The sequence below is a fragment of the Nematolebias whitei genome, chromosome 10, assembly GCF_014905685.2.
Source record: "Nematolebias whitei isolate Nwh7 chromosome 10, NemWhi1, whole genome shotgun sequence".
Taxonomy (NCBI): domain Eukaryota; kingdom Metazoa; phylum Chordata; class Actinopteri; order Cyprinodontiformes; family Rivulidae; genus Nematolebias; species Nematolebias whitei.
The window spans coordinates 9,302,768-9,329,428 of NC_056507.1; the positions used below are offsets into that span (position 1 = coordinate 9,302,768).

Here is a 26,661-nt window from a genome sequence, read left to right on the forward strand (position 1 = left end):
GGTAAGACACTTCTTATGTTTGTCTCCTCAACAGGTAAGACACTTCTGATATTTGCGTCCTCAACAGGTAAGACACTTCTGATGTTTGTCTCCTCAACAGGTAAGACACTTCTGATGTTGTCTCTGGTTCAGGAGTGGATGGACTTGAGGACTGAGACATTTGTAGCTCAGGTCTAGGAGACACGTTATGATCATGGTGGTGCTAACCGTTAGCTCCTCAGTACTGTCGGACAGAAACTCTCCAAGCTGACGTCGCTAAAGAAGCTACACATGCACAACAGGTAAGATATTGATTATTTATAACTTTACCACAGAAGTTCATGCGGTCTGAACTTGTCCTTTAAACCGCGAGACGACGGCGAGTCAGTCTTAACATCAGCTGGATGAAGATGAAGAGTGAGACGCGTCACCTGGACGTGAGACAGAGTCCTTCTGTCCATCCAGTCGCGGGTCAGACGGTGGACGTGCTGCTTCCCGGACAGAGTCAGGTAGTCGTAGCGACCGTTGGGGACGTACGCTGTGAGGACGGGAACAAACATCCACCTGAGTTCAGTTTCATGAGCCTGCTTCTGAAGAAAAACACGGTTAATTAAAAAAACTAAAATAAAAACAATTCAACCATCAACAGACAGTTCTGATCAGTTTTTAATCGCCCGTCAGATACTGACTTCATGTTTGTTTGCCTGTTAGCAAAACTTCCCCTGACCAAGTTTGATACAAGCAGGAAACAGGAAGTGGATTAAGACGAAGAGATGCGGACCCAGTGAGAGCGGCGCTCCTCTCAGAATCCTCCACAGCTCCAACCTGCCGCTCCTCACCGTCGCCCCGTTGGGTCCGGACACAGAACTGCAGCCGGCTCTGTCCTCGCTCACAAACTGATCCTGGGTCAGGTCTGAGCAGAGACACTTCAGCAGGTCCAGGAAGAGCGAGATCTGAGGACGAAGGTGCAGGTCTTTGTTCAAACACCTGACAACGATGATTTTATGTGACGTTCTGACCCGTTTGTTTGTTCTCTTGGTTCTGAAATCACAAAGTGAAATCTGAGAGAGGAAGGCAGGTACCTGGAGGGGTGGAGCTCCAGAGTCCAAACCCAGGTAGGTGCAGCCATCCAGAGGAGGGCTGACGTGAGTCTGCAGCAGTTTCTCTGAAACGGTCCTGCAGAAGAAGACCGGACCCGAAACCTGCAGAACAAAACATGCGACACAAAAACGGTTCAGCTTCAGGTATTTTTGATCGGTGCAGATTTTAGCTGTCTATCAAGCAAAAGATGCTTTTACCAGCGGGACTTTCCCATCATGCATCACGGCTCGTTGGATCTGCTCCCTGGTTCCCCTGTAGATGATGTCTCGGACATGACCCTGGAAACGTGAGCAGAACAAAGTCACGGCAGCCTGAGAGGACGAGGACACACACACACACACACACAGTGGACATGAGGGGGTGGCACCTGAGGGTCGGTCAGGTAGACTCCGTGATCGACTGCGAACGAGACGTCACCTGGTACCGCCAAAACCCGAACTCCTGAGAATCCGTCCCAGGACAGAACTGACAAACACACACACATATGTTGGCTGAGGAAACCAGACCGGAATCATTTGGATCAAAACCACAGAGAACAGAACAGATGGATGCTCAAACTAAAAGTTAAAACTGGACTCTTTAGATTTCAGAGGCAGATTTCCAGGAGCCAGTCTGAGCCAGGCCACCTTAGGCCAAAGGTCGATGATTGATGTGATCATGTCGTCGGACCTGCCGGCCTTGTCTTGGACACTCGGGTGAGGAGAGAGACAGCTGTCAACTGATACCACCTGGTGGATCCAATGGTGGGGAAGGTTTTCCAGGCACGTCCCACTGGTTGGAGGTCCTAGAGAAGACCCAGAAGTCGCTGGAGGGATTTTGTATCTTCTCTGGCCTGGAAACACCTCAGGACCCAGAACGAGCTGGAAAATGTTGTTGGGGAGAGGGAGGTCTAGGTTTCTCTCCTGGACCTGTTGTCTCTCTGCAACCCAACTATAGATAAGCTACCGAAGATGGAGCTTTCCAGGAGGACAGAGGAGACAAGGACAGTCCTGTCCCGAGACTTTCAGATTCTGTTTATATACTGGAGATCAGGTCTCGACAGGTGTTTGGAGTCTATAGAGATAAGCCCCACCCCCTTCCTTCTGGTGGCCCAAATGGTAAATTGTTATAATAAAATGGTTCAAACCCAGTTCAGCTGAAGTTGTGGGAATCCCTTGGTCTGAATGAAACGTTTCACTCGAATCTGGATCAGAACATTGTGGTGTGAAAGGAAAAAGCTGGTTCTGTTAGAACCGCTGGAACACTAACCAAAATCAGGAGGAATGCTGAGGATCATGTCGGTGCTGCAGACCCAAACTCCAGGAGGAGAACCGGGACAGATCTGAAAAACCCAGCAGAGATCTGTGACCTAACTGGTTCAATGCTGAGTCAGCGTTCACAAACAAACCGCTGGGTCAGTGTTCACAATAAAATGTTGAGTCACCGTTCACAAGCAAATCACTGAGTCAGTGTTAATAATAATAATAATAATAATGAATTTAATTTGTAACGCACTTTTCATTAACAAAAATCTCAAAGTGCTAGTGTTCAAAACAATGCCGTCAGCATTCACAATAAAAGGCTGAGTCAACATTCACAGAACAAAATGCTGAATCAGCGTTGACAGAACAAAATGCTGAGTCAGCACTCATATTTCCCCCCCTCCCATTTATGGTCTTTTTCAATTACTGTATTTTTGCACTTAATCTTTTGTAGACTTTGAGCTGTTTTAGCTGTTCTTCTGTCAAAACGTTCGGCTCGTTCAGCAGATGGTTGCTGTGACTTTAGATATTTGTAACTTTAATACTTTTAAAAACACTTAATTGACTAAAAAATTCCCCTTTAAATCTTCAGCTTCTTTAAAAACTTTGAAATCTGCTTCAGCTTTTGACTCTTTAAACTACTTTTATTTTTACAATATAGTGTGTTCCATTTTATTTATGCTTTTGCTAAAATTAGCTTTTGGCTACTGTTCTGGTATGTGTTAGCTTTTAGCTGCTGTTCTGCTATGTGTTAGATTATAGTAACTGTACTACTATGTCTTAGCTTATAACTACTGTTCTGCTATGTGTTAGATTATAGTAACTGTACTACTATGTCTTAGCTTATAACTACTGTTCTGCTATGTGTTAGCTTATAGCTACTGATTTGCTATGTGAGAGCTTTTAGCTACTGTTCTGCTGTCTTAACTTTTAGCTTATGTTGTGCTCTTTAGCAGCAGTTCCTCAGCATCACTGTGGATTTCATAGAAAAATAACATTTTTCTCTTTACTTCATGCAACAGTTTAGTTTTGGTCTCTCAGTCCAGACCTGGGTACTGAGCCGGTCCAGAAGCAGGTCCAGAACACAGACCGGAGCCTGGACTTTCTGCTCGGACCTCTCTTCAGGCAGCCAGCAGAACGCTCGGCTGCAGGAGCTCCAGGGAAAATCTCTACCCTGAGGGAGGAACGAACATCGGTCATCTCCAGAAAGCCTGATAAAACATGATGGACCGGAACCAGAACTCACCGTGTGGAGGATGAGGATGTGAGCTTCATCCAGGACATCAGCTGTCACCACCTGGAAACAGAGGAGGAAATCAAACAACGAGCAGCAGCTTTGAGCAGTATGTCATGTGACAGGAAGCTGTGACCCACTGTGTGTCCGGCTCGGCTGCTCAGGTGCTCAGCTGCCACCAGCAGGGCGTTCAGCGTGGCCCCCCCGCTGCCCAGGGGCTCCTGACGGTCCGGCACTGTCAACAGCAGCACCCCCCGAGGGAGAAGACCTCGCTGCTGCCGCAACTCCAGCTCTGAAACACAGAAGGTGAAATATGGAGGACCCACTGACCCTCAGATAAAGTGTCCCAGTAATCCAGCTGAGTGGTAACATGGATTACTGTCTCAAAGTGTCTTTTAGGAATGATGGGTTTTAACTGGGCTGTCTCAAATGATAAAAACTTTAACAACTGACCTAATCTGGCAGTCTAATTTAAATCCAGGATCCAGTTCCACACTTAAATTCCTGTCAGTTTGCTAAATAGATCTACAGTGGAGATAAAACTCAAGTTGACAAAACTGGTGTAATGTGCTCTCTTTTGTCAGTACTGGTTAAAAATTGGGCTGCTGCATTCTGGACCAGTTGTAGTCGTGCAATGGAGGTCTGACTGATACCAAACAGGAGCGAGTTGCAGTAATCGAGCCTGGATGTTATGAATGAAAGAAATTACTGTCTTCGCAAGTTATTTTTGGACAGAATGAGCTTCAGCTTAGACAGACGCCTCAGCTGGAAAAAACAGGATTTAACAATCATGTTTACATGACTGTTAAGTTTCAAGGAAGGGTCCATTATCACTCCCAGATTGTTTCTCTAACGGGGCTAGAGCGGAGAGGTCGATGCAGTGGTTGATTGTCGTTGGGAGGAAACAACATGACTTCAGACTTCTTCTCATCAAAACTTAAGAAATTTAAAGCCATCCAGTCTCTGATGTCAGCCAGGCAGTCAAGCAGAGGTTGAATGGAGCATGTACCATTGTTTTAGTGGGAAGTAAATTTGACAGTCATCGGCGTAGAGGTGAAAGGGTATGTTGTGTTTCTGGAAAATAGCACCTAGCGGCAGCAGGTATGAAGAAAATTGAATGGGACCGAGGATGGACCCCTGTGGTACCCCTCCCATTTAAGCGTTGCCTATGCTGAACTAAAATCTCTGATGGAGACACAAAAGGATCCGTCAGCGAGGTAGGATCTAAACCAATTGAGGGCTAAATTGACTGAATATGCTTTAAACTCTGTGTAACAAAGGACTGAGAAGCTTTCTGAGAACCAAGAGGGAGCAGATAGAGAACAAAGGTGGAAACACCAGCACTTTATGTTATATTTATTGAATGTTGATTCTTTACTGATTGCACCTCAAAGGGCGATCGCCTTAACCTTCTTTGTTTATATCCAAAGTCATCATTTGCTGTTAACTTGCAAAAAGGTCCAATACATTTTTAAAGCTTTTTATTTTTTCATTCCTACTTCGTCTAAATTAATTTGGAGTCCTGCATCGTCATCGAATAAACGGAACTCTGTAGCAACAGCGAAGGAAGCTAAAAACTTTCACGTTCACTTTGACAAGAGATCTGACTATTTTTGGAAGGAACCTGTTGACTAAAGCAGATGGCATTTCCAAGGCTGTTTATCCATGTCATTCTATGTATATATCACCACAAAACATAAGAAAAGCCAACTCTATTATCTTTCAGTTTTTGTGGAAAAATAAGACTCATTATGTTAAAAGGTCCCAACTAGTTAAAAAACATGAGCATGGTGGTATCAATGCACTAGACTTTGAAGCAATGGTTGGAACATTTAGGACTAAATGGTTAAAAACCTTTTTACAACAACAAAATTCAATGTGGTTTCATATCCCTGCCTCCATTTTTAAGCAGCTGGGAGGAATTGACTTCCTTGCAAGGTGTGACTTCGAAGTGACGAAGATTCCAGTTAAACTATCAAACTTCCACAAACAAGTTCTTCAGTTCTGGAAAATGATATTTCACCATAATTTCTCACCTCATGGATCAACTTTGTGGAATAATAGAACAATCACAGTGGGCAGAAAGTCAATATTTAGAAAAGACTGGTATGAAAAAGGCATCATTTTTGTAACAGACATCTTGGATTGTAATGGAGATCTTTTAAATTTCTCATCTTTTGTTAGAAAATATAACCTTAGCTGCTGCCATAAAGATTTTATGAAGGTATGTAAAGCAATCCCTTTAGCCTTGATTCAGTTAATTAAAAATATCATTATGTATTCAAAGGTGACCGTTTCCATGCCCACATTAAAACTAAATGACTGTAGTTTAGTTGATCTCAAATGTAATAACAAGATGATCAATGAATGCATGCGACAAACGATTTACTATGATTACAACAAAGATTCATTCAAGAAACCTCCCAATATAAATCATAAAACCATAATGACTTCTGCTCATTCAAAATTTGTCAAATGGCCTATATCTCCTAAAGTGAAAGAAAACCATTTTAAAATAATAAATAAGATCTATCCAGTAGCCATGCTTCTGCACAGAAGATTTAAATTTGAGGTGGATTTGTGTACCTTCTGTAAATCTGAAGATGAATCCCTTGAACATTTGTTTTTTTCATGTCAATACTCACAAAGTTTCTGGACTGACATTACAAACTGGATTAATCTAAAACTGAACATTCCTCCCTTTGATGCTGATGCCATTTTATTTTATATGGATAATTTAAGCTCAGCTTACTCCGATGCTATAAATATAGTCATCCTTATAGCAAAGTATCACATTCATTGTAGTATGTGGAGGGATAATCAGCCCTCCTTCCCATGTTTTATGAACGAATTCAAGTTGTACTATTCTTCAATAAGTAGATTAAAAAACTGGAAAACTGCTAGAACCATTTCACAACAGATATAAAAAAAACTTGTTGTTTTAAGTTTCTCATATTGTTTTGCTCCTTTTTGTTTCTTATGTTTATTCTTTTCATTTAATGTTTTTTATATATGTATTACTCAATTTTTATCATTTTGTAACCCCCCTAGCTTGTAAACTGTAGTTCTGACACCCTTCACGAGTGTTTGTATATATCTTTCTCTTTTGTAGTGTTTTGTAGTTCTGTGTGTTATTAATAAAAAAAAATAAATAAATTAATTAAAAAAACTTTCAGGGTTTATTTTCGTCCTTCAGCGCCCCCCCTGTCCACTCGGTGGAACTGCAGGCTCAAAGATCGTGAATTGAACAGATGATCCTCACCTCTTTGAAAAGCGTAGACGCTGTCTTTGTGTTGACACGTGAGAACTACCACCGTCCACGGAAACCCGCCGCGGTCCGACATCTGGCTGCAGCTACTAGCCTGAGCAGAAACTAGAAATAACTCCCTACTCACGCGCAGAGCCGTTTAACCGGTTTAACCCGCGACGAGACGGCCAACCGGAGGGAGTCAGCCGAACATTAGGCGGACTAACGTCGAACTAACAAACTTATCAGGATAAAACCGACTGCGATTTAAACTTTATCTGCGGCCTAGTTAGGAATTCAGACGTTCTCATCCGTGTACGCTTTGCTCAGTTTATTAACGTTTGACCGCGCGGGCTTCCGTATTCCAGACGGAGCCGTTTAATTTTTTTCATTGAACCTCCCGCCGGAGCGGATAACATGCAGTGAAAGCAGAAAAAATAACTTAATCTTATAGCAAGTCTTGATCAAAAGTAAAACATCTTGTTTTAATTAAAAAATAGTTTATCTTTTCATTTCAGTTCAATTTGTCACCAGATAAATCAGTTTCTACAAACTAAAGTTTCATTGAGAACCTGAAGATTCATTCAGTGAGCTGATCCACGATTGCAGTTTAAAATATAATTACATGAAAATAGTTTTAGTTGAGCAAGAGTTATATAAAATAAAACAAAGATGTGTTGAACAGAAAATGAACATCCTGAAGCATGCATCCTTCCAAAATGAAGCACAGATCACTGAACTGTTCCTCTGGATTAAAAACAAGTTTAATGAACTTTACAGAAATAATTCAATAGAAAATATTTACAGATGTACAAAAGAAGTTCACAGAACAACGTTCAGTCGTCTTCATCCTCGTCAGCTGGCAGAGGTCTGGACCTGAAAGAGAGGACCAGTTACAAACCAGAACCACAACTGATTCACATGAACATTACTTCCACTTCGAAGTTCAAGTCGAGTTTATTGTCATTTGCATAATATGTGGTGGTACGAAATTATGTACTCGAGGTCACAGTTACACCCAAAAATAGCTAAACATAAAAAAAGTTTTATTAAAATAGAAATTGCATTTAGTGACCTACGACTCTCCAACTCCAAGCATCAAAAAAATTTGAGTTATTTATTTATTAAAAAATAATAATAAATCAGATGACCGATTTTTAATCTCAATTTACAGCTAAAACCAAACGTTAAGCTTAAATAAGTTTGAGAATATTTCCTGCAGTAAAAAAAAAAAAACTCAAAGGAAATGAGGTTCTGGCTCCGTCACACAGGTGGTGTCAGGTTAGTGGCGCTGGAGGTCGATGTTAAAAACACAACAACATATATACGAGATGTTGAACATTTGTTTTTATGTTAAAAACAAAAAGAGATCGCTGAAATTATTCTGTTGTAAAAGCTTTGCACCGTTTCAAAAGTCGGGTTAGAAATACGATTACTGGTATACAGTACTGGGCTGAATGGAAATACAGTTTAGTTCTGGGGGGAGAGACGATTAAAACGAACTTTGCTGGAAAACTTGAAAATTGTCTGTGGTGCAAAAAAAAAAAAAGGCCTTAATTCAGAAAAGTGCACCCGATTCAAACCTGAAGCTTTTTACAGTGTCCCTAAACCCACTTGAGTTTTTACCCCACTCCATTTAAGAAATTAAAGATATTACAAACACCTGGTTGGTCAATAATGACAGCAATCAGCATTCTGAACTTTAAAACTAAACTCAGTTTCTCTGCTGCTTTTAGCTTCACAACAGAAATCTGACAACGAGCTCGGAGACCTGCTGCACTTTAGAAAAGGTCAACGCAGCAAACGTACTTCCTGCTGCTCTTCGACATCCCACTGCCTCCAGCCTCTTCGTCATCCTCAACCTCTTGGGGCCTCTGGTTCTCCTTCTCTGGCTTCCTAGGAGGCCCGCCAAAGAAGTCCCCGATGCCTTTCTGCCAGGTCGGGGTGGGACGGGGGCACACCGGGTTCCCACCGGCGTATTTGCCCTTTGCTGTGAATCAGAAAGTTCAGCTTCAGTCACATCGTGCAGGGTCTGAATGTGGGGTTTGGGTCTGCGTTCGGACCAGGACTGACCTGGAGTGGACGAGCTGCTGCTGGACGATGAAGAGTTGGCTGAACTGGAACCCAGAGACTTCCTGGGTGCAGCAGCTGCAACGGCTGCAAAACACAAACAGACCCATTTCTAATTAAATCTGAAAAGATGCACAATTTCCTGCAGTCTGAGGAAACAAGAAGAGTTTGATACATGACAAAAAGAAACCTGGAAGTTTTTCTTTTATATTCGGAATATAAGAAAGTAAATTATCAGCTTGCAAAAATTAGAAAATTAAGTAAATATATAATAAATTAAATGCATGTTTGACAAGTATGGCATGCTTATAATAGCTGCTTGTGCGTAATTCAATAAAATTTGTAAGCCGACATTATCTAATGATATACAGGGCTACAAATATTACATGTTTACGACAGTTTGAAGTTTAATTTCGTCAGAAAAGAAAATTAATAAAAACACGTAACTTTTTAACCGGAGTTTGGTGCCACCTTAGCTCAAAGACGCACTGCGGCACCCAAAACTGGCGCCAGTTTGACAAAAAGAAACATTTCACCACTTCTTGAACATTATTAACAAATCCAAGTAGTTTTCGTACTCCTCAAAACGTGAAGTTAAAGCTTATTTCAGACGCCAAAGTGACTTTAAAGTGTTTTTATTCTGTTGTTTTTCAGAGTGCAGCAGGAGCTAGGCTTGTGTTGGCGGGAGGATGTTTCTAGACGACCAGTCACGGATTTATGCACGAATATATTTACAATATACACAATGTGATAACTAAAATGTGAAAAATACCTAAAACTACGACAGGGGCCGAAGGAGACGAAACACGGTAATTTTATCTGCTCAGTTTGGCTGATTGTACCTAGCCCGCCAGACTGAACGAGAAACTGGCCAAATTCTACCATAAACCAATTTTTAAAAGCTCAATCCGATTCAGTTACCTAATTTTTTTAAACTTACCTTTTCTGTACGATGCGGGAACACTATCGGCTTTAGTTCTCACCATATTGGCACCGATCCGTGCGTGTACTAGTCACCACCAAATATACCGATCGAAAAATGACGGAGCAAAGCTCCCGCCTTGGTTTAAAGCGAAGAGCGGATGGGGCGGGAGATTTCTTCTTCTCTTGTTCAATTCTGACAGATTCAGACACGATGACACGCCTGACCCCTTGAGGTGAATGCTGGAAACAGTTGCTGCGTTAACAGCCAATCTGCCATTGGTTTTTACATTGAGACGTTATTCTCTTGTTCTTTTTGCTATATCTTCTCTGACGTTATCGCTACCATCCGACTTAATATTTATTCTTCTTTCGCTTCTTTTTCCAAACAACATCCCACTCTTCAAATCTCCCGCCACCGCCTACTTGCTTTCTGATCCGTCACTTCCTTCTGTCGTCTCCCAGTTTCTTCTTCGCCTGTTTTTTGTATTTTTATTTTATTTTTTAACTTGGGCTAGTTGTTTCCCTGCTTTGACACAACTGATTTAAATAAGTGGGTGATTAATCTAAGATTATCTTGATATAATATGTTAGTTTTGTTGGTTTTAACCTCACAGTTAAAGTTTAAATAGTTTGTCCCCTCTGGCTTACCGTAGTGGTGTTTGCGGCAGTCAGGTCTGAGAAACATTTTAATGCTTTTTAAGAATTGTTTTTCTTTTCAGTTTTGTACGACACTTCTTATATTAAGTTTTTTTTTAACGTTTAAAACTAGTTTTATTTCGTTTGGAGCAGTTTTTTTGGCTCGTTTGTTAAGTGTAAACCCGCGAATCGGCTGTTCCGAGAAGTTTGCTAATCCCGCTGGTTTGTTCAACTTTATGCTCTTAACTGTGTTTTTAGAGAAATGTAAGTGAGTTTTTAGCGTTTTAAAAGCTGTTGGAGCTTATTTTAATGCAACTGTAGAAAAGAACTGAGTTAACAAATGTTATGAAACGTCTAAAACTGCCTCTGAAGGCAGAAACAAGACTTACACTTCAATAATAAACAAGTGAGGTGCTTATTTTAACCTGCTACAGCCAATAAGTTTACCTTTAGAACGCGTTTAAATGTTTACTAGCTAAAACTTATATTTTTGTGCCAATGGTTCATATTTTCATATAACACAAAGGATGGGTGTTATTATCAACATTAATGCTTTATTGCTGGACTTGGATCAGGGTTCTGTGATGGTTCTAAGTTTGGATCAAAGGGATCTCCTGTCCCCACCAGGACAACCTCATACTGTTGGACACCTTAGGACAAAATAGCAGCTGAATATATTTAATGTTTTGCCTCATTTATGTTTTTATATCCATCCAGTTAAGTCTTGTCTCTGCGCTCAGGTGTGTTTGTTTTCGCCTCCAGCTGCTGCCATGGAGGAGGTGACACGCCTGGTTTCCACCGGAGACTGTGTGAAGATCTGGGATGCGGTTTCCTTGGCCCCTCTGGAGCAGTTCAACCCCCACAGCAGCAGTCACCCCGTTGCTCAGGCCTGCTGGAGCTCCAACAGTATCCTGACGGGTGGACGTTTCTGATTCACAGTATTTTTTTTTGTTGCCGATCCCTGAAAAAGTATTACTTTCAGAGCTGTAGAGCTTGTTGGCATCAAACATCTCCTGTGCACGAGCAGATCTGTCTCTGCAGCTGATTTCGTTCTGTGTTGACTGACGGCAGCTTCGGTTCTGTTTGAGTTTTTCAGCTGTGAGGACTGAAACTGAGAGAAGTTTGAAGACAATCCAGCAGGAAGTCTGAAGCACTTGATCCGACTGACTGAAGCTTAAACCTGAAGTTCTGTTTAACCTGGACCGTTCTTTATTGTGTGAGTGCTGAGTCGGCATTTATTCCCTACTACGTACTATTTTTCATTCATTATTGTAATCGTAACTACCTCTGCAGCTCTAACCAGGTTGATCAACCTTGTTGGACTTGTTGATCCACTATGAGAAGGTGCTGCTTATAAGACGGTTTGTTGCAGCTCCTCAGAAGTTTTCTGGATAAAAGATGAAACGTTTCAGAAAAAAAGAATCGGTCCAGACGACCTGACTCAACCTTGAGGGATTCATCCACCTGGATTATTGAGCATGCATCAGGATACTTCTGCTCTTTAGCTGTTCATAAAATGGGTGCCGTGACTTTTATAGTATACCTTTTTATTTATTTATTTTTAATATTTAACTTTGTTTAAAATGAAACTTCCATAAAAATACATTTAGAATCTCTTAATTATTATTATTATTTTTTTTATTTAAAATCTGCTCCAACAAGCAAGCTCTATTTTCATCTTATGCTGCTATTAGCATTTAGCTACTGTTTTAGCTTTAGGCTGTTTGTTTGCTGTTTGGAGTAATGATGCAAGTTTAATTTAAAGTAAAAGGAAAGTTGAACCTTAGCAAAAAGTTTAATTTCAGCACAAATACCATTGAACTAAATTGTGAGAGTTGATGAAAAACGTTTTTTTATGAAAACTTTTTTTTTAATTTTCAGGTTTCATGGCGAGAACAATTCGCACCTCTTCTACCTGACTCGCCTCGTTCTGTCCCACAGTTTCCATCACATTTTCTAACTTTTTAGTTCATTTTATTCTGTGTAAATGTTAAATAGTTGTGATCTGACAGAATAAAAAGATTCCGTCCTTGACCGGCCGGTTCAGACCAGTTTCTGGTGAGCGCCAGCAGCTGCGGAGACAAACTGGTGGTTTCCAGTCTCAAGTCCAAGCCGGTCCCGGTGGGGGAACTGGGTGAAGGGGTGAGTACAGAACCGAGCCATTATTCTGCTTTAACAGCATCTTTTTCTGGTTACTCTCCAGAAATTATCGCCTGCTGCAAAAAGACAAAATGCAGTTGATTCTTTCCTGTGTGTGTTGGGGAAACATCTCACGAACAAGTCTATAACTGATCATTTTTTTAATTCAACCTGATTTAAGATGGCTGCCAGAGCCAGCTGATCATAAAAACACAATAATGTCCATAATTTATTCAGTTTTACAGAAACTGAGCCAAAGTGTTAGTAGCTGAGAGCCGTCCCCAACAGATACTGGGATGTCGTCTGAACTCGCTCGTGTTTTCAAGCGTTGAACAAAAAGTCTCCATTTCTCAGTCTGAGAGGAACTTCGGTTTAATGTCGAGCGTCATGAAGCACGGCGAGAGATATGCATTCCCTCGAGGAGTGGTAGACGTTTTATTGGAAGCTGGAGGAGTAGGAAACGTTTATAAAATCCTCCTCAGGTTCTGGTTAATCGTCCTTGACGTTGTCCTTCTGTGTGTTCAGAAAAAGCAGACCCGTGTGTGTTTGAGCTCCTCGTCTCATTTCCTGGTCAGCGGGGGTCTGGATCACTGTGTCCACATCTGGGACCTGAAGACCATAAAGCTGCACCGCTCCCTCAAAGTAAGAGTTCTCCCACCTGAAACATCTGCTCAGAGGGTAAACGATAATCTGCGTCTGTCTCTGTAGGACCATAAAGAAGAGGTGACCTGTGTGTCCTTTAACGCCAACGGCAGCTGCGTGGCCTCAGGCTCCACCAGCGGGGACCTGGTCCTCCACAGTCTGACCACCAACCTGTCCAGCAGAGCGTTCGGTCATGGCAGCAACCAGGTGAGGCAGACGCCGCGTCCTGCTCGGATCGACACAAACTGACCGACCGCTCTCTGCAGCCAATGAGATGTCGTTTTTCCAGGTTACAGCAGCCAATCAGAGTCGGAGCTTAGACCCCGCCCCTCATTTGATTTAAACAAACTGGAAGAAGTTTGATTTTATTTGTCTTCAGAATAAAATCAGACTAAAAGTTTTTCCCCTTTGGCTTTCCCTAAAACTTCTATATTTTTCTGACACTCTTAAGTATATTATGAAAAATTATAGAATAACCTAGGGAGACTAGTGGTGGCAGCCATGTTGAATGTGCCGCCATCCACACGAAGGGAGGTGGTTGGTGTGTCACCTGGATGACTGCCACGTGGGCACATGTCCTCTACTCCTCTGAGTTTTTTTTGTTTGAAGTTTGAACTCTTCTTCTGCTTCCTCAGCCCATTCACGACCTGCGGCTGTCCACGGTGAAACGCTCCCTGCTGGGCAGCGTCTCGGACAGCGGCACCGTGGTCCTGTGGGACTCCAACACCCAGAAGGAGCTGCACGTGTTTGACAGCGCCCACAAGGCCCCGGGCTCCGGCCTCGCCTTCTCCCCCACCAACGACCTGCTCTTCGTCAGCGTTGGCCTCGACAAGAAGATCGTCTACTACGACACGACCAGCAAGAAGTGAGCGTGCGCACACTTCCTGTTTCAGCTTGAGAGCTCGGTCCAGTGTCCATCAGATCAGACGTCACGCTGGTCTTTTTAAAACTTCGTTAAAAAAGAACAACAAAGAGTAAAATATCGACCTGGTCTGATCTGGACGGTTTCAGGTTGAGCTCTCTGAAAGAATTCAAACCCGTCTCTGTCTGTCTGCAGAGTCCTGGCGTCGATCCGTGTGGAGAGTCCTCTCACCGCGGTGGACTTCGCGTTGGACGGTGTTGGCCTGGTGGTCGGTTCCACTCGGGGGAAGATCTATCAGTACGACCTGAGGAACACCAGCACACCAACCAAGATCACCGTGGCCCACAAAACCTCCGTCACCTGCCTGCGTTTCCAGAGCAATGTCGGCCGAGACAAGGTACCATCAGGTGGACCAGAAACCAGACTGGCAACTAGATTTTTTTTTTTACTCGTGACGCGCCTCAACATTCCTCTGATCCTAGAAGACAAAAATTTTAAAATACATAATTTTTAACATCATCCCATAAATTTAATCTCGTCTTTGTCCCTCTCAGTCCAATAAACTGGGACCCACCAGGATCTCCAGTACAAAAAGATCCAGCTCCAAACTGCCCAGCAGCCACTCAGACTCCGCCCCCAGCACAGGTCCCGCCCCCCACAGACAGGAGACCAGCACAGGTGGGTCAAAAACAGCTTCAGTCAAATCTCTGCAGCAGAAACATGAAAATTAACCAGTTTGATGTGATTAAAAATGAATTAAAAAAGAAAACGGTAATATTCTTGTTCCCCATAATGAAACCTGTTCTTCCAGCTCCTCAGAAATTAAGTAAATCAAAATTTTCATACCATTATTTTCTAAAACCTGAAGGGAAAATCTCCTGTTGGGGGACGAGTATGAAATAAACTTTTCTCACTGCCTTCCGAGAGTTGGCGAGCTGCGCGGCCACGTTTTAGTTCACTGCCCACGTTGTGCCCCCTTGACCCTCGTGTTTATGATCTGCTGGAGTTCACTTTAGGAAGGAACGGGAGCAGATTGGACCAGTTGGTTTTGTCATTGGTTTAAAACCATTGACGTTTGAGGCTGCAGCATGGCGCTCTGAAGAAGCCTGTAACGACTCCGGGACTAATATGAGAGGAAAATTTGCTGCTCAAGATTTATTTATTTATTTACATCTTCAAAATACAAATGTCTCACTTGAGGAAAATAAAGAACCATGTTCTGGAGACTCCGCCTCCAATGCTGTTTACCAACACCCACTGAGAAACCACCTGAAAAGGCCAAACTTTGCAAAATTGCTATTGACTTTATATAAAATAATTGTCAGCATTTTTTTTTTCTTTCAAGTGATCAAGCTCCTGTTTTTGTTTTTTAAACACGATAATAAAAATGTAAAGTAAAAGTGATATGCTTCAACATTCCCTCAGCATCATGTTAAACGCGTTTAATGTTACATCTGTATTTGTCTCCATGGTAACCAAAAGACAAAAGGTTTTCTGTCTCAGAGTTTTATTTAATCGTGTTAGTCGAGAAACGTTTGAAACGATAAGTGCGGCTCTGTGTGCAACAGGAGGCACCGGCGTGGAGGCGTTGTGCGAGGCCAAGGTCCAGCAGGGGGCGGAGCCACTCCCTCCCGTGGAGAAGTTCAGCGGAGTGGGACGAAACAGTCTGGACATCTTCTCGCCAGCTCGTGAAGGTTTGAAACGACCAGGATTTTTTTTTTTTTGGAAAAGATCTGGAAACATGAAGCCACTAAACTCGAGGTTAAAATAATTAAAATATAACGAATAAAACTTTTTTCCCCCCCATTCATTCAACCTTTATTTATACAGGTTCATCCCGTTGAGCCTCTGGGACTCCTTTACATGAGGGACCTGATAAATACAACTTGATAATAGCTGCTTTGTCTGATGGCCACCAGGGGGCGCTCCTGCAGACATTATTCTTAAAATACTTCCTGTTTTGTTGTAACTCATAATTTCTGATATCTGAACATTTTTCTGAGGACTTGTTTTGACCTTCACTGGGTGACCTTTGATCCATTAGAGAAGAAAATATTAAAAACTTTCAGACAAAATTACTTTTAAATTCTCAGCTTGTCTCGGATTAACTTTTTGACGCAGATTTTGTAGTTTCAGCAGACGGCAGCTGTGAGCTTCCTCGTTTTCTGTTGTTGTTGCTGTTGTTGTTGTTGTTATAAGCTATAAAATAACGATACTCGTCCACCTAACCCTCCCTCCAGTCAAACCATTAAAACTTGATTTGTTGATGTTCTCAGTCTCTCGCACCTCCATCTTCCTGTTTGTCTCGCTCACGTTGCTCCTCTCTGTTGGTTCTGTTCTGGGACTGTTTCAGGTCCAGACTCGGGGAACCAGGGCAGGACCGGAGAGACCCCGTTTGGAAGAACAAATGGTTGGACAGGAAGTCGCTTTTGTTTAACAGGAAGTGCTTTTTTTTTTTTTTTTTTTTAATGACATGTTCTGGACTGATGTTTCTGTGTTTTCATAGTTGCTGGTCTGGAGCTGATGTCCAGAGAGGGGGAGGGACAGCAGCTGGTTGGACGGGGCAGTCTGGACATCTTCTCCCCGGTCCGAGGAGGTCAGAACTTTGTCCTTTAGTGTTTTATAAGAGACACGTTGAATCAACAAAATTAGACCATCAGGATCATTTGTTTTGTCAAACTGAGTACAATGCAGAGAGCCAGTACCTGATAAATATTAAATACCATACTTGACGCCGTACACGTCGCACCGCCGTGTAAGTCGCATCTATTATGCTTCACCGCTGACCACCCGGAAACGTGTGCCGGTGTTGTGCCAAAAATCAGTTGGCTGCCAAAAGGCGGCTGCTGGAGCATGCACGGGAGGACTTTAACAAGAATTTAACAAGATTAACACTTAAAAATAATTGTTTGCTCGACATTATAGTAAAGGTGTGTCTCAGTTTAACTTTTCCTTAATAAATGCACTTTAATGGTCAAATCGGCTGCATTGTGCCTGGGTGGCGCGGCGAAATGAAGCCGATTTGACATTTGCTCTAGGAGTTCCAGAGCAAGACGAAGGTGCCTGTATGGCAAGCCAAGTGTCTCATTAATAGCCACTTTTACCTATTAATGAGAGACTTGGCTTGCCAGATATGTCAAGGGACCTCTAGTGGCTGAACATGGTAGTGTTCAATATTTTCCATGTCAGAATGAATGAAATCGTCAGTTCTCAGCCAAAAATTGGGTTGTAAATAGTGTATAAGTCGCAGGACTTGCAAATTTATACAAAAAGCTGCGACTTATATGGCAAAAAATACGGTACTACTAAATACTGGTAGACGTCTTACAAACATTTAAAATGTGTTATAAATGGAAGGAGCGTCACTCAAACGGAGGACGACAGCAGCCGTCTTGTCCCAAATGTCCTGTTTATGAGGCCGTATATTTTCCCAGAATCCTCTTCTGCTCAGAGACTGTAGATCATGTGTGTCAAACTCTAGGCCTGGGGGCCAAATATGGCCCTCATTGACATTTTTTGTGGCCCCCAAGATGTTATGTGCAACGTAAAATACTTTTTATCTTTTGAATTTTTTTCAGTAATCTTTGATTATGATATCGAAATTTGAAAAAATTGCCCCTTAGTTTGAAAAAGGTTTAGATTTTGGCCCCCTTTTGTAAGTGAGTTTGACACCCCTGCTGTAAATCATCGTCTGTAATTAAGATGAAAACTTCGCATCTATTTGATTGTTTGTTTTTTTGCTGTTTTTATGCTCAAATGATGATCGTATATTAGACATAAAAATGAATTGGTGTTTTAATTAAAACAACAATCCAGTAAACTGTTTGTTCTGACAGATTAAATTTGTTTTCATAAAAGTTCATTTCATATTTGATATCAGAAACTCAAAAGTCTCCAACAGTCTGTGTGAGAGGCGGGGACACGTGGACAAGTCCACAAATAAAATGTCCCACAGACCAGGAACAAGCCTGTTAGGTTGATTGGAAACGTGAGATTGTCCCACGATGTGAGTGAGACGACCCGACCCGTTTCTCACAAACTGAACCAGAATTTTGAATCTGCTTTTAGAGCCTCTGGGATCTGCTCATGTCTGACCTGCTGGTGTTTGTTTGTTGTCATGGAGACGGGTGTGGTCATGTCTCAGACTCAGGTACTGGAGGTCCACAGCGTAAGACCCCCCTGGGGAACCAGATGGGCCCGTCTGCAGATTGGTTTTACAGCCCGCTGTCCGTGTTCCAGTCCCCACTACCAATCAGGGAAGAGGAGCCAAACAGTGCTGAAGCATGTGACTCCAAAAAGGTCATGACCCCTGCCTCCCCAGAAGAACTCAAACGTCCATAAATCTTAAACAAAAATAAGTTTCTGCAATTTTTGATAAAATTTTTGTTTCTTCCTGGTTCAACAGTCTGGTGAGGCCAGCAGGTCCAGTCTGGAAGGAGAGGCTGAGGCTCCGCCCACCACACCCCAACAAACCAATCAGAGTCAGTCGGCCCCACCCTCCTTAACTCCAGAGCCCAGCCTCTGCAGAGGGAACGGCGTCCAGTCTCAGTTGAGCTACGATTCACCTGTCCTCAGGACTCCGCCCCCCACCGCAGCAGGTACAGCTCTGTTTCCACGGTGACAACAGCGTAGGTCTGGGTCCTGAAGTTTCTGATAATCTGGTTCTGTTCAAAGCTTCTGGTCCAGCTGCGGCAGTCGCCATGTCGTCCTCGCTCTCCCAGAACACAGCAGATGTGGTCGGGCAGGAAGGCGCCGCCCCGCTGACCTCCCTGCAGTTCCACTTCATCCGGAACATGATCCGCGATGAGATGGAGGAGTTGAGGTTCGTGACCTTTGACACCACCTGCCTTCTGGGGAGGGGGGCGGTGAGGGTTTCAGTTGAAACACTGAGCAGGTCTGAAATCCGACAACCGGTTTTTCTTTCATGGAAAGTAGTTTTTGTTTTTTCATCGTTTTTATAAATTTCATATTAATAGAAAAATAGCATTTTTGAAAAGTTTTTTTCTGTTAATCTGTCTTGAAGTAAAAAATGTTTAAGCCCTAAAGTTAAATAATTAAATAAATGTATGTATAAATAAATGCAGCAGCATTTCAAAAGAAAATCATTGGAAACAAGATGAAGAAACTAAAAGATCAGAGATTTTTGCTGAAAGTTTTCTGAGTATTTTTGGGAAATTTGAATTTTGTACAAGTTTCGTTTTTCTCATCTTGTTAAAAAAAATCATTTTAACCTTTCAGTTTTTGATACAAATTATGACTGCTCTGAAAATGTTGTCCTGGTTTAAAAGTTGAGGTTCTGTTGGATCTGATCCATGTCATGAGAATAAAAAGCATTTGTTGTTTGTGTCCAGAACCACCTGCCATCAGGACATCATCAACCTACAGGTGGAGATGATCCGACAGTTTTACATCCAGCTGGTACAGCCTCCATCTTTCTGGTTTTTATGCGTTTCAGGAAGGAGAACCTTCATCTGCGAGATTAATTCCAAACATCTGTCCAGATGTGACGTTTACGTGCTGTGTGTTTCAGATGGAGGTCCACAGTCTGATAGAGAACTACTCAGTCAACGAGTCTCTGGTGGAGGAGATCGAGAGGCTGCGAGAGGAAAACCGTCGTCTGCGAGCCAAGTACTGATCCTGTGAGCCCCGAGTCGGGTCTTGAAGGCTGCAGCAGAAACATGACGATTCTGCCTCAGAGCTCCGTCTTGCAGGAAGTGTTGACAAACACCCAAAGCCCTTTTAAATCTGAGGTTTAATTTGTTTTTATTTAATGCGTTTACATTTTGTGAAAAATAAAAGCTTGTACAAATTAGCAGTTTGAATGATTCTTTAAATGAAAATTACGGTTTTATTTTATTGTTTTAATTTATGTCTGTGTATCACTGAGATAATCTCACTTGTGCAAAAAGCCTAGATTTATTCAGGTAAGGTTTTCTAAAGAATAATGATAATTTAAAGTGGATTACATAGACCAGGTGTCATCTAATTATACAGAGCAGTGGAGATAAAACAGCCTTGGTGAACTCTGAAAAAATATACTAGAAAAGATGGATAAAAATATTTTAAAAACCCATCTTATTTAATACTTTATTTTTTTAATAGTTTTATGATTTTCCTTATTTTCTGAATGCTAGAATGACAAAGAACCTTGAATCCTTGAAAATGAGTTTTATTGCAACACAAATTTCATTACTGATCCAATGAGGTTGCACTTTGTTAAAAACGAGTGCCGGTTCGTTCTTCCTGGATTAGTTTGATCGGAGGGAAAGACGAGGCTTCCTTCAGGTTTAACAACATTTATTTTCACAAACAGATTTATGCACAGAATACAAGCAGATCTGGAGAAGCGGACCCAGTATGACAGGCGCCGGTTGAAAAACAAAGGAAACGTACCTCCTTATAACACCTGGGGGCCTCCACCCGGGAGATATTTTGATCTTCTGCACAGGAAAAACACAATTCACCTCCTCAGCGCTTCTATGACTCAATGTACAATGTTATCTCTTGGTGCCTCCAAATGGTGGAGTTTTCTCAGAGGCCCTACAACATCCATCCATCCATTATCTTTTACCCGCTTCTTCCATTTTGGGTCACGGGGGTCGCTGGTGCCCATGTCCAGCAATCACTGTGCGAGGGGCGGGGTACACCCTGGACGGGTCACAAGTCCATCACAGGGACACAGAGACAAACGAGACAAACAACCATTCACTCACACCTAGAGACAATTTAGAGTTACCAATCAGTCTAACATGCATGTTTCTGGTCTGTGAGAGGAAACCGGAGTACCTGGAAAAAAACCCATGCATGCACGGAGAGAACATGCAAACTCCACCCCGAAAAGCCCCTGAACCAGGATTTGAACTCGGGACTTGCTCACTTAGCAAAGTGACATTTATGTTTATTTCCATTTTATTAGACATATTTGGACTGATGTGACTTGTACGGCGGTGCGACGTGTACGGCAGAAAATACGGTAATTTAGAACAAATGTTCACCTTTTCATCTGACCAGTTTATCTTCTTCACTGGAAACTTAACACGATAGTTCTGGTTGTTTATCCAGAAGATTTCTTAACAGCGAAGCAGCGTTTTTTTGGTTCTGTTTCAGTTTCACGGACGTGTACGCCGGCAGGCCTGGAAGCTCGAACAGCGCTGTGGTTCTGTCCAGCTCGGACCTGTTCCTGAAGGCAGAGGAGCGCCCAGACTTGTTCCCCAGAGAGGTGAGCATGCGCGACCATTCACCCCCTCCTAAGAAACATTGATGCTCAGCTCTATGGAGCTGAAATCACCAATTTCAGAGGAACTCTGACCTCTGACCTTAACTCTGATTCATTGGCTCCTGAACCAACAGGATGAAACAAGAGTTGTGTCAATGTGTCGTAGACGCCTGAAGAAAGTTTCCATTGAATCTTCAGTGTCTTTGTTCCCAGCAGCAGGTCACAGAAACACAGTCTGTTTCTTTGGAATCTAAAATAGAATTTCAACTCTAAAAGTCAGCGTTGACTCTGCGTTCACACACGAGGAGCAGCTGGTGGATAAGTTGTGTGTCTGGATGACAGAAATAAAGAAGAGCTGTTTCTTTCAGAAATCGCTGCTGTCTGACGGCGTGGAGATCCCCGTCCACCTGATCGGCGACGCCTCGCTCCCCCTGAAGCCCTGGCTGATGAAGGGCTATGGTGAGACGCATCGGCTGTCCCCGGAGCAGCGCCGCTACACCTTGGCCTCGGCCCACTCCGTGGTTGACACTGCCTTCATGCGGCCGAAGGAGCGCTGGAGATGTCTGCTGAAGAAAAGCGAGATGCACGTGTCCATGATGCCGCAGGTGGTGGCGGCCTGCTGCGTCCTGCCAAACATCTGCGAGCGGTGAAGAGACGCCTTCCTGCCTGAGTGGTGCGTGGAGATGGCGCCGCACGGAATGTACCTGATCCAACTGGCAGCGGAGCCATTCAGAGGAGACTCGTACGACGTGGCGGAGGTGATCCGAGACACCATCACCTACAACCTGCTGACCCTCCTGCTGAACTGAACTCGCACCTGCAGCTCCAGGAACACAGAAACGTTTCAGTTTTATACCTTTTATTTAATTTTATACTTGTAGGTCCTTTCAGTTTCCAGAGGAGGTTAACTCATTTTCACCCACCGCTAAAGGCTGGGGCAAAAATGGTTTTATCTCTGACTGCCTGTTAGCAAAATATCTCATGAACCACTGGACAGATGTTTATGAAAGTCTCAGCTTTTGTTTGATGAGTCTCTTTATGCTTCAGTTTTGTTTTTGTGTCTCCTGCTTCCTGTCAGCTGACACTGAAAGTTCAGCCTTTTCAGTCATTCAGCACTCTGCATTATTCTGCGTTTTCACAGAAAATGATGTTTTTTTTCTACTTTAATTTGCTTTTGTATTGTATCAATACTGATCATTTTTTGTCCAAGAAGCTCGGGAATAATCAGAATCGGTACATTCCAGTAAAAAAAGCTTATTTAAAAACGGTCTGGTTTCATTCATAAATAAATACATTTTATTTCTCTTTCTGCCTTCCTATTCTGAGTTCAGATCCCTTCTGTTTAAATCTGAACGTTGAAGGAGGACAAAGTGCTGAAAGCACCAAATCTGAAACTAGTTTATCAAATGCCTTACCTATTATACTTTCTTTTTACAATAATAACAAAAACACAAAAAAATGGCAATGACAAATTCACATTTAACAAATTTATTTCAGCTAACATGTTATAATTAAACCTCCCTATCAATAACAGCATTTTTATCCAAGAATATAACATATTAGTATAACTTGGGTATTATTAACATCAGAATATATAGACAATTGAACAGGAAAAAAAAAAAGAAAACTTAAGGAAATCACATTAAATTAAGATTTTAACAGCAAAAATTAAGCTAAAACCTGGGGTTTATAACAACTTAAACTCAGATATGATAGAGAAAAGTTAGATAACAGGGCTTGTATTAAATTTTTTTAAAAGATTTACCAAATAATAAAAACTCATTTTTAAACGCTTTTACAATTGGAAGAACTTTTGTAAAACGACGTTTATGAATGTTATACCTTTTATTATACATTCTGTAAGTCAGTCTTGTGGCCATTTTGACTAACTTCATATTTTTTAATTAATTCCGATTTTTCAAAGGTATACTGATTTTGGCTGAAGCTCCAGACTGCACTTTTTAAACATTAGTCCAGAACTTAGGACTGTGGGCCTTTAAAATCAGTGTTTATTCTTCTTCCATCAAATTATCTGCTTTCTTGAAGGGCTTTAACATACTTTAAACATTTTGTAAACACCTTCAGAGAAACTGAGCATAGTGTGGGAAACGATGCAGTGAAGATCCTGTTTGAAACTTAATGAATCATAAAAGTGTTTAGGCCTTTTTTCTGCGTGCTTAATAATAACTCAGTGTTGGATCTTTCTGCCAAATTATTAAATTTTTCGAAATTTTTACTGTAAACCGGATGTAAAAGAAATCCCCGCCCACCTACTTCCGGTCCAAGATAAAAGTAAATATTATGAATCCGCTGTGATGCTGTAATCAATACCCAAACTTCAAATGCACAAATTCGGTTGGTTTATTTACTTTTTTCTATCAACTGTGATCAATTTAGGCTCGGTTTGTTGCCATGTTCCTGTAGCTGATGTATTTAGTTTCTTAATAAGAAATATTAAGCAACTATAACCGTCTGAAACTTAGTTAGCTTAGCTTAATTAGCTTGCTGATGATAGAATGGCGCACAACCTGAGAACAGCAGGCGTCAGCACCATTCAGATAAACAGTTTAATGACCACACAATTATTTTAAAAGTTGCTAGCCGTCAGGCTGCCATAGTTGCCTGCTGTTAGCTTAACTCTTAGCTGTTGTCATTTATTTGCGAAGTACAAACAAAAAGCAACAGAAGTCTCTTAAATCTGTTATGAGAAGTGGCAGTATGCTATTAGTTCCTGCCCTTTTGGAGGACTCGTATAAAGAGCAGACGTAAAAGCAGATTCTGGCTGTGCTGTCTGTTTGTAAGATGTTTGTTGTCTGCAGGCGGGTAATGGAGACCACAGCTGTGGGCTGTTTTCAGCCTGTTTGTGGGGGCTCTGATTGTCCAGATGGAAGTGGGTGAAACAGCTGGGGGTCTGGGTGTGTTCTGTGTCTTAGTTCTGAGTCAGCAAAAATACAGTCTGTGTTGAGGAGCTCAGCCCAGACACCTGGACAGCTTTCACCACCTGGTTATAGCTCCTGTCAATATTGAACAAAACTAGTTTGAAGTTTCTGACATCCAACATCAGGCGTTTTAACAGTCGGTCAGTGAACTCATTAACACACAGGTGACACCTGACACCTTCGTGTTCCCGTCTGACAGGTGACACCTGACAGATGTCAGAGAGGAACACAGTTTCAGTACTTTGTACATCCCATAGGATGAACTTTGACTTGATGTGGAAATAAGTGATGCTTGTGTGAATATAAAGTAACAGTTTTCCACACTGTGATTGTGTTTCAGTGTTCCCTGTAGATGTTCAGCAGATGGTGCTGACCAGAGAAGATGCTCCTGATGAACAAAGACTCGGAGTGAACCAGCAGGATCCAGAACCCCTCCTCCTCATAAAGAAGGAAGAGGAGGAACTTGATGATGACGAAGAAGAGGAGACTAATGCCACTGGGTTTCACATCACTGTAGTTTCTTTGAAGAGTGAGGATGATGAAGAGAAACTTCCATTCTCACAGGTTCAGGACCAAATGGAAGATGGAGATCTTCCAGGCAGCAGCTCAGCTGAAGTAAAAGTAGATGGTGGTGGAGAGGACTGTGTAGGAGCAGAAACTACCAGGAACACAGAACTAAATCTTCATGAAGATAACTCCACCTCTTCAGAGGCTGAAGTCAGTGAGGATAATGTGAACAGTCCTGACTCATGCAGAAAAATCAAAAATGGATTGAAATTGTTCAGTTGTGATGACTGTGGTAAAACATTCATGAGAAAAGGAGATCTGAACTCACACACAAGAGTCCACACAGGGGAGAAACCTTTTGAATGTGATTTTTGTGGACAAAGATTCACTCACAAATCAACTTTAAACAGACACATGAGAGTCCATACCGGGGAGAAACCCTTTGACTGTGATCTTTGTGGGCACAGATTTAACCTCAAGTCAGATTTAGACCGACACATGAGAGTCCACTCAGGACACAAACCATTTGTGTGTGATTTTTGTGACCACAGTTTTAGCCTAAAGGCTAATTTAAACTCGCACATGAGAATCCACACGGGACAGAAACCATTTGTCTGTGATATTTGTGGACACAGATTTAGCCACAAGTCTGATTTAAACCAACACATGAGAGTCCACACAGGACAAAAACCATTTGTTTGTGATATTTGTGAGCACAGATTTAACCACAAGTCAACTCTAAACTCACACATGAGAGTCCACACAGGACAGAAACCATTTGTGTGTGGTGTCTGTCAACAAAGATTTAGCCTAAAGGCAAATTTAGACCGACACATGGGGATCCACTCTGGACAGAAGCTGTTTGTCTGCGACGTTTGTGAACACAGATTTAGTAGGAAGTCCACTTTAATCAGACACATGAGAGTGCACACAGGACAGAAACCATTTGTGTGTGACATCTGTGGACACAGATTTAGTATAAAGTCAAATTTAACCGCACACGTGATTACCCACACAGGAGAGAAACCGTTTGTTTGTGCTGTCTGCGAGCACAGATTTAACCGAAAGTCATATTTAATCAAACACATGAAAGTCCACAAAGAAAACAAAGAAGTTGTTTGTAGTGATTCTCAGAAGACCCAAGAGTCCACAGAGGAAGCAAAACAGTTCAGCTGCGATGATTAATAGGCTACTAAAGACACCTCTGTTGCACTTAATTTTTTATAATAAATGTATTTTATCATATGTTTATAATTTATTATAAACATGTTTTTTATGCTCTTTAGTGCCAAGTTTCCTATTTCTGATGTTTTTTTATTTATTTTATAACAGGTTAGAGTTAGGGTTAATTAATATGAGGCTTTAACATGTGAATATTTGCTAAATGTTGATGTGCTTAGTTGAACTGTACTTCACATTTGTTTACTTTCTGGATAAAAGTTATAATAGTAAGTGTTTAGGAACTTTTTATGCTTGAATACTTGAAAAAAAATCAGAATCAAGCCTTAAGAATAATTGCTAGAACCAAAAAACAATTTAAATAAGCATTCCGTGAAGGGATGAGTATCAACTACCACCTCTGGCAGAGTTTTAATCTAATTTAGATCTAAGGTAGAGAAATGACAGACTTACAGTCCTTTTGGTCAAACCTTGAGAACCTTATACACAGTTGTACGTTTAATGTGAGATGATGCATGAGCTCAAATATGTGTTGAGGATGATTCACACCTAGTACCACATGAAGTTTAAGTACAGGATCTGTAAAATGGAGTTATCAACATGTTTTTTTAAACTAAAACCACTTAGCTGGGGCAGCCATTTTAAATTAGATTGACATCAGAAGTTAATGTAGATGTAAATACCCTTTTTAATTTCTGAGAGTTCTGAGATATTTTGCTAAAACTGTGACTGCCTTTCCTTTGCT

The 26,661-nt window shown here is 41.8% G+C and overlaps 4 protein-coding genes across 4 annotated transcripts in view; 2 read left to right on the top strand and 2 right to left on the bottom strand.

The window, feature by feature from the left end:
- The window catches only part of LOC119415472 (L-fucose kinase), a 15,236-nt gene extending 8,337 nt beyond the window's left edge, over positions 1-6,899 (bottom strand). The window contains exons 1-10 of the mRNA XM_037682613.1: positions 6,818-6,899; positions 3,696-3,847; positions 3,568-3,618; positions 3,370-3,495; positions 2,329-2,401; positions 1,448-1,545; positions 1,278-1,358; positions 1,062-1,181; positions 761-932; positions 411-517 (exon numbers count right to left, since the gene is read on the bottom strand). Coding sequence (XP_037538541.1) covers positions 411-517; positions 761-932; positions 1,062-1,181; positions 1,278-1,358; positions 1,448-1,545; positions 2,329-2,401; positions 3,370-3,495; positions 3,568-3,618; positions 3,696-3,847; positions 6,818-6,899 — 1,062 coding nt within the window. The remainder of the gene's footprint in view (positions 1-410; positions 518-760; positions 933-1,061; positions 1,182-1,277; positions 1,359-1,447; positions 1,546-2,328; positions 2,402-3,369; positions 3,496-3,567; positions 3,619-3,695; positions 3,848-6,817) is intronic.
- Positions 6,900-7,553: 654 nt separating this feature from the next.
- Positions 7,554-9,958, bottom strand: pclaf (PCNA clamp associated factor). The gene is made up of 4 exons (XM_037682614.1): positions 9,813-9,958; positions 8,876-8,959; positions 8,612-8,792; positions 7,554-7,678 (listed from the first exon to the last, which is right to left on the bottom strand). Exons 1-4 carry the CDS (start codon positions 9,856-9,858, stop codon positions 7,639-7,641), a joined length of 351 nt encoding a protein of 116 aa, XP_037538542.1. The 5' UTR covers positions 9,859-9,958; the 3' UTR covers positions 7,554-7,638.
- A 656-nt stretch (positions 9,959-10,614) lies between these two features.
- Positions 10,615-19,782, top strand: nedd1 (NEDD1 gamma-tubulin ring complex targeting factor). Its single transcript, XM_037682615.1, has 16 exons — positions 10,615-10,654; positions 11,195-11,338; positions 12,480-12,574; positions 13,097-13,213; positions 13,280-13,420; positions 13,849-14,078; positions 14,271-14,472; positions 14,630-14,753; positions 15,644-15,769; positions 16,429-16,485; positions 16,582-16,671; positions 18,220-18,374; positions 18,481-18,673; positions 18,750-18,897; positions 19,427-19,493; positions 19,606-19,782. The coding sequence occupies exons 2-16, from the start codon at positions 11,203-11,205 to the stop codon at positions 19,708-19,710; spliced, it is 1,986 nt and encodes a 661-aa protein (XP_037538543.1). The 5' UTR covers positions 10,615-10,654; positions 11,195-11,202; the 3' UTR covers positions 19,711-19,782.
- A 4,802-nt stretch (positions 19,783-24,584) lies between these two features.
- Positions 24,585-25,922, top strand: LOC119415946 (gastrula zinc finger protein XlCGF52.1-like). The gene has a single exon (XM_037683115.1). The coding sequence runs from the start codon at positions 24,594-24,596 to the stop codon at positions 25,920-25,922; it is 1,329 nt and encodes a 442-aa protein (XP_037539043.1). The 5' UTR covers positions 24,585-24,593.
- The last annotated feature ends 739 nt before the right edge of the window (positions 25,923-26,661 follow it).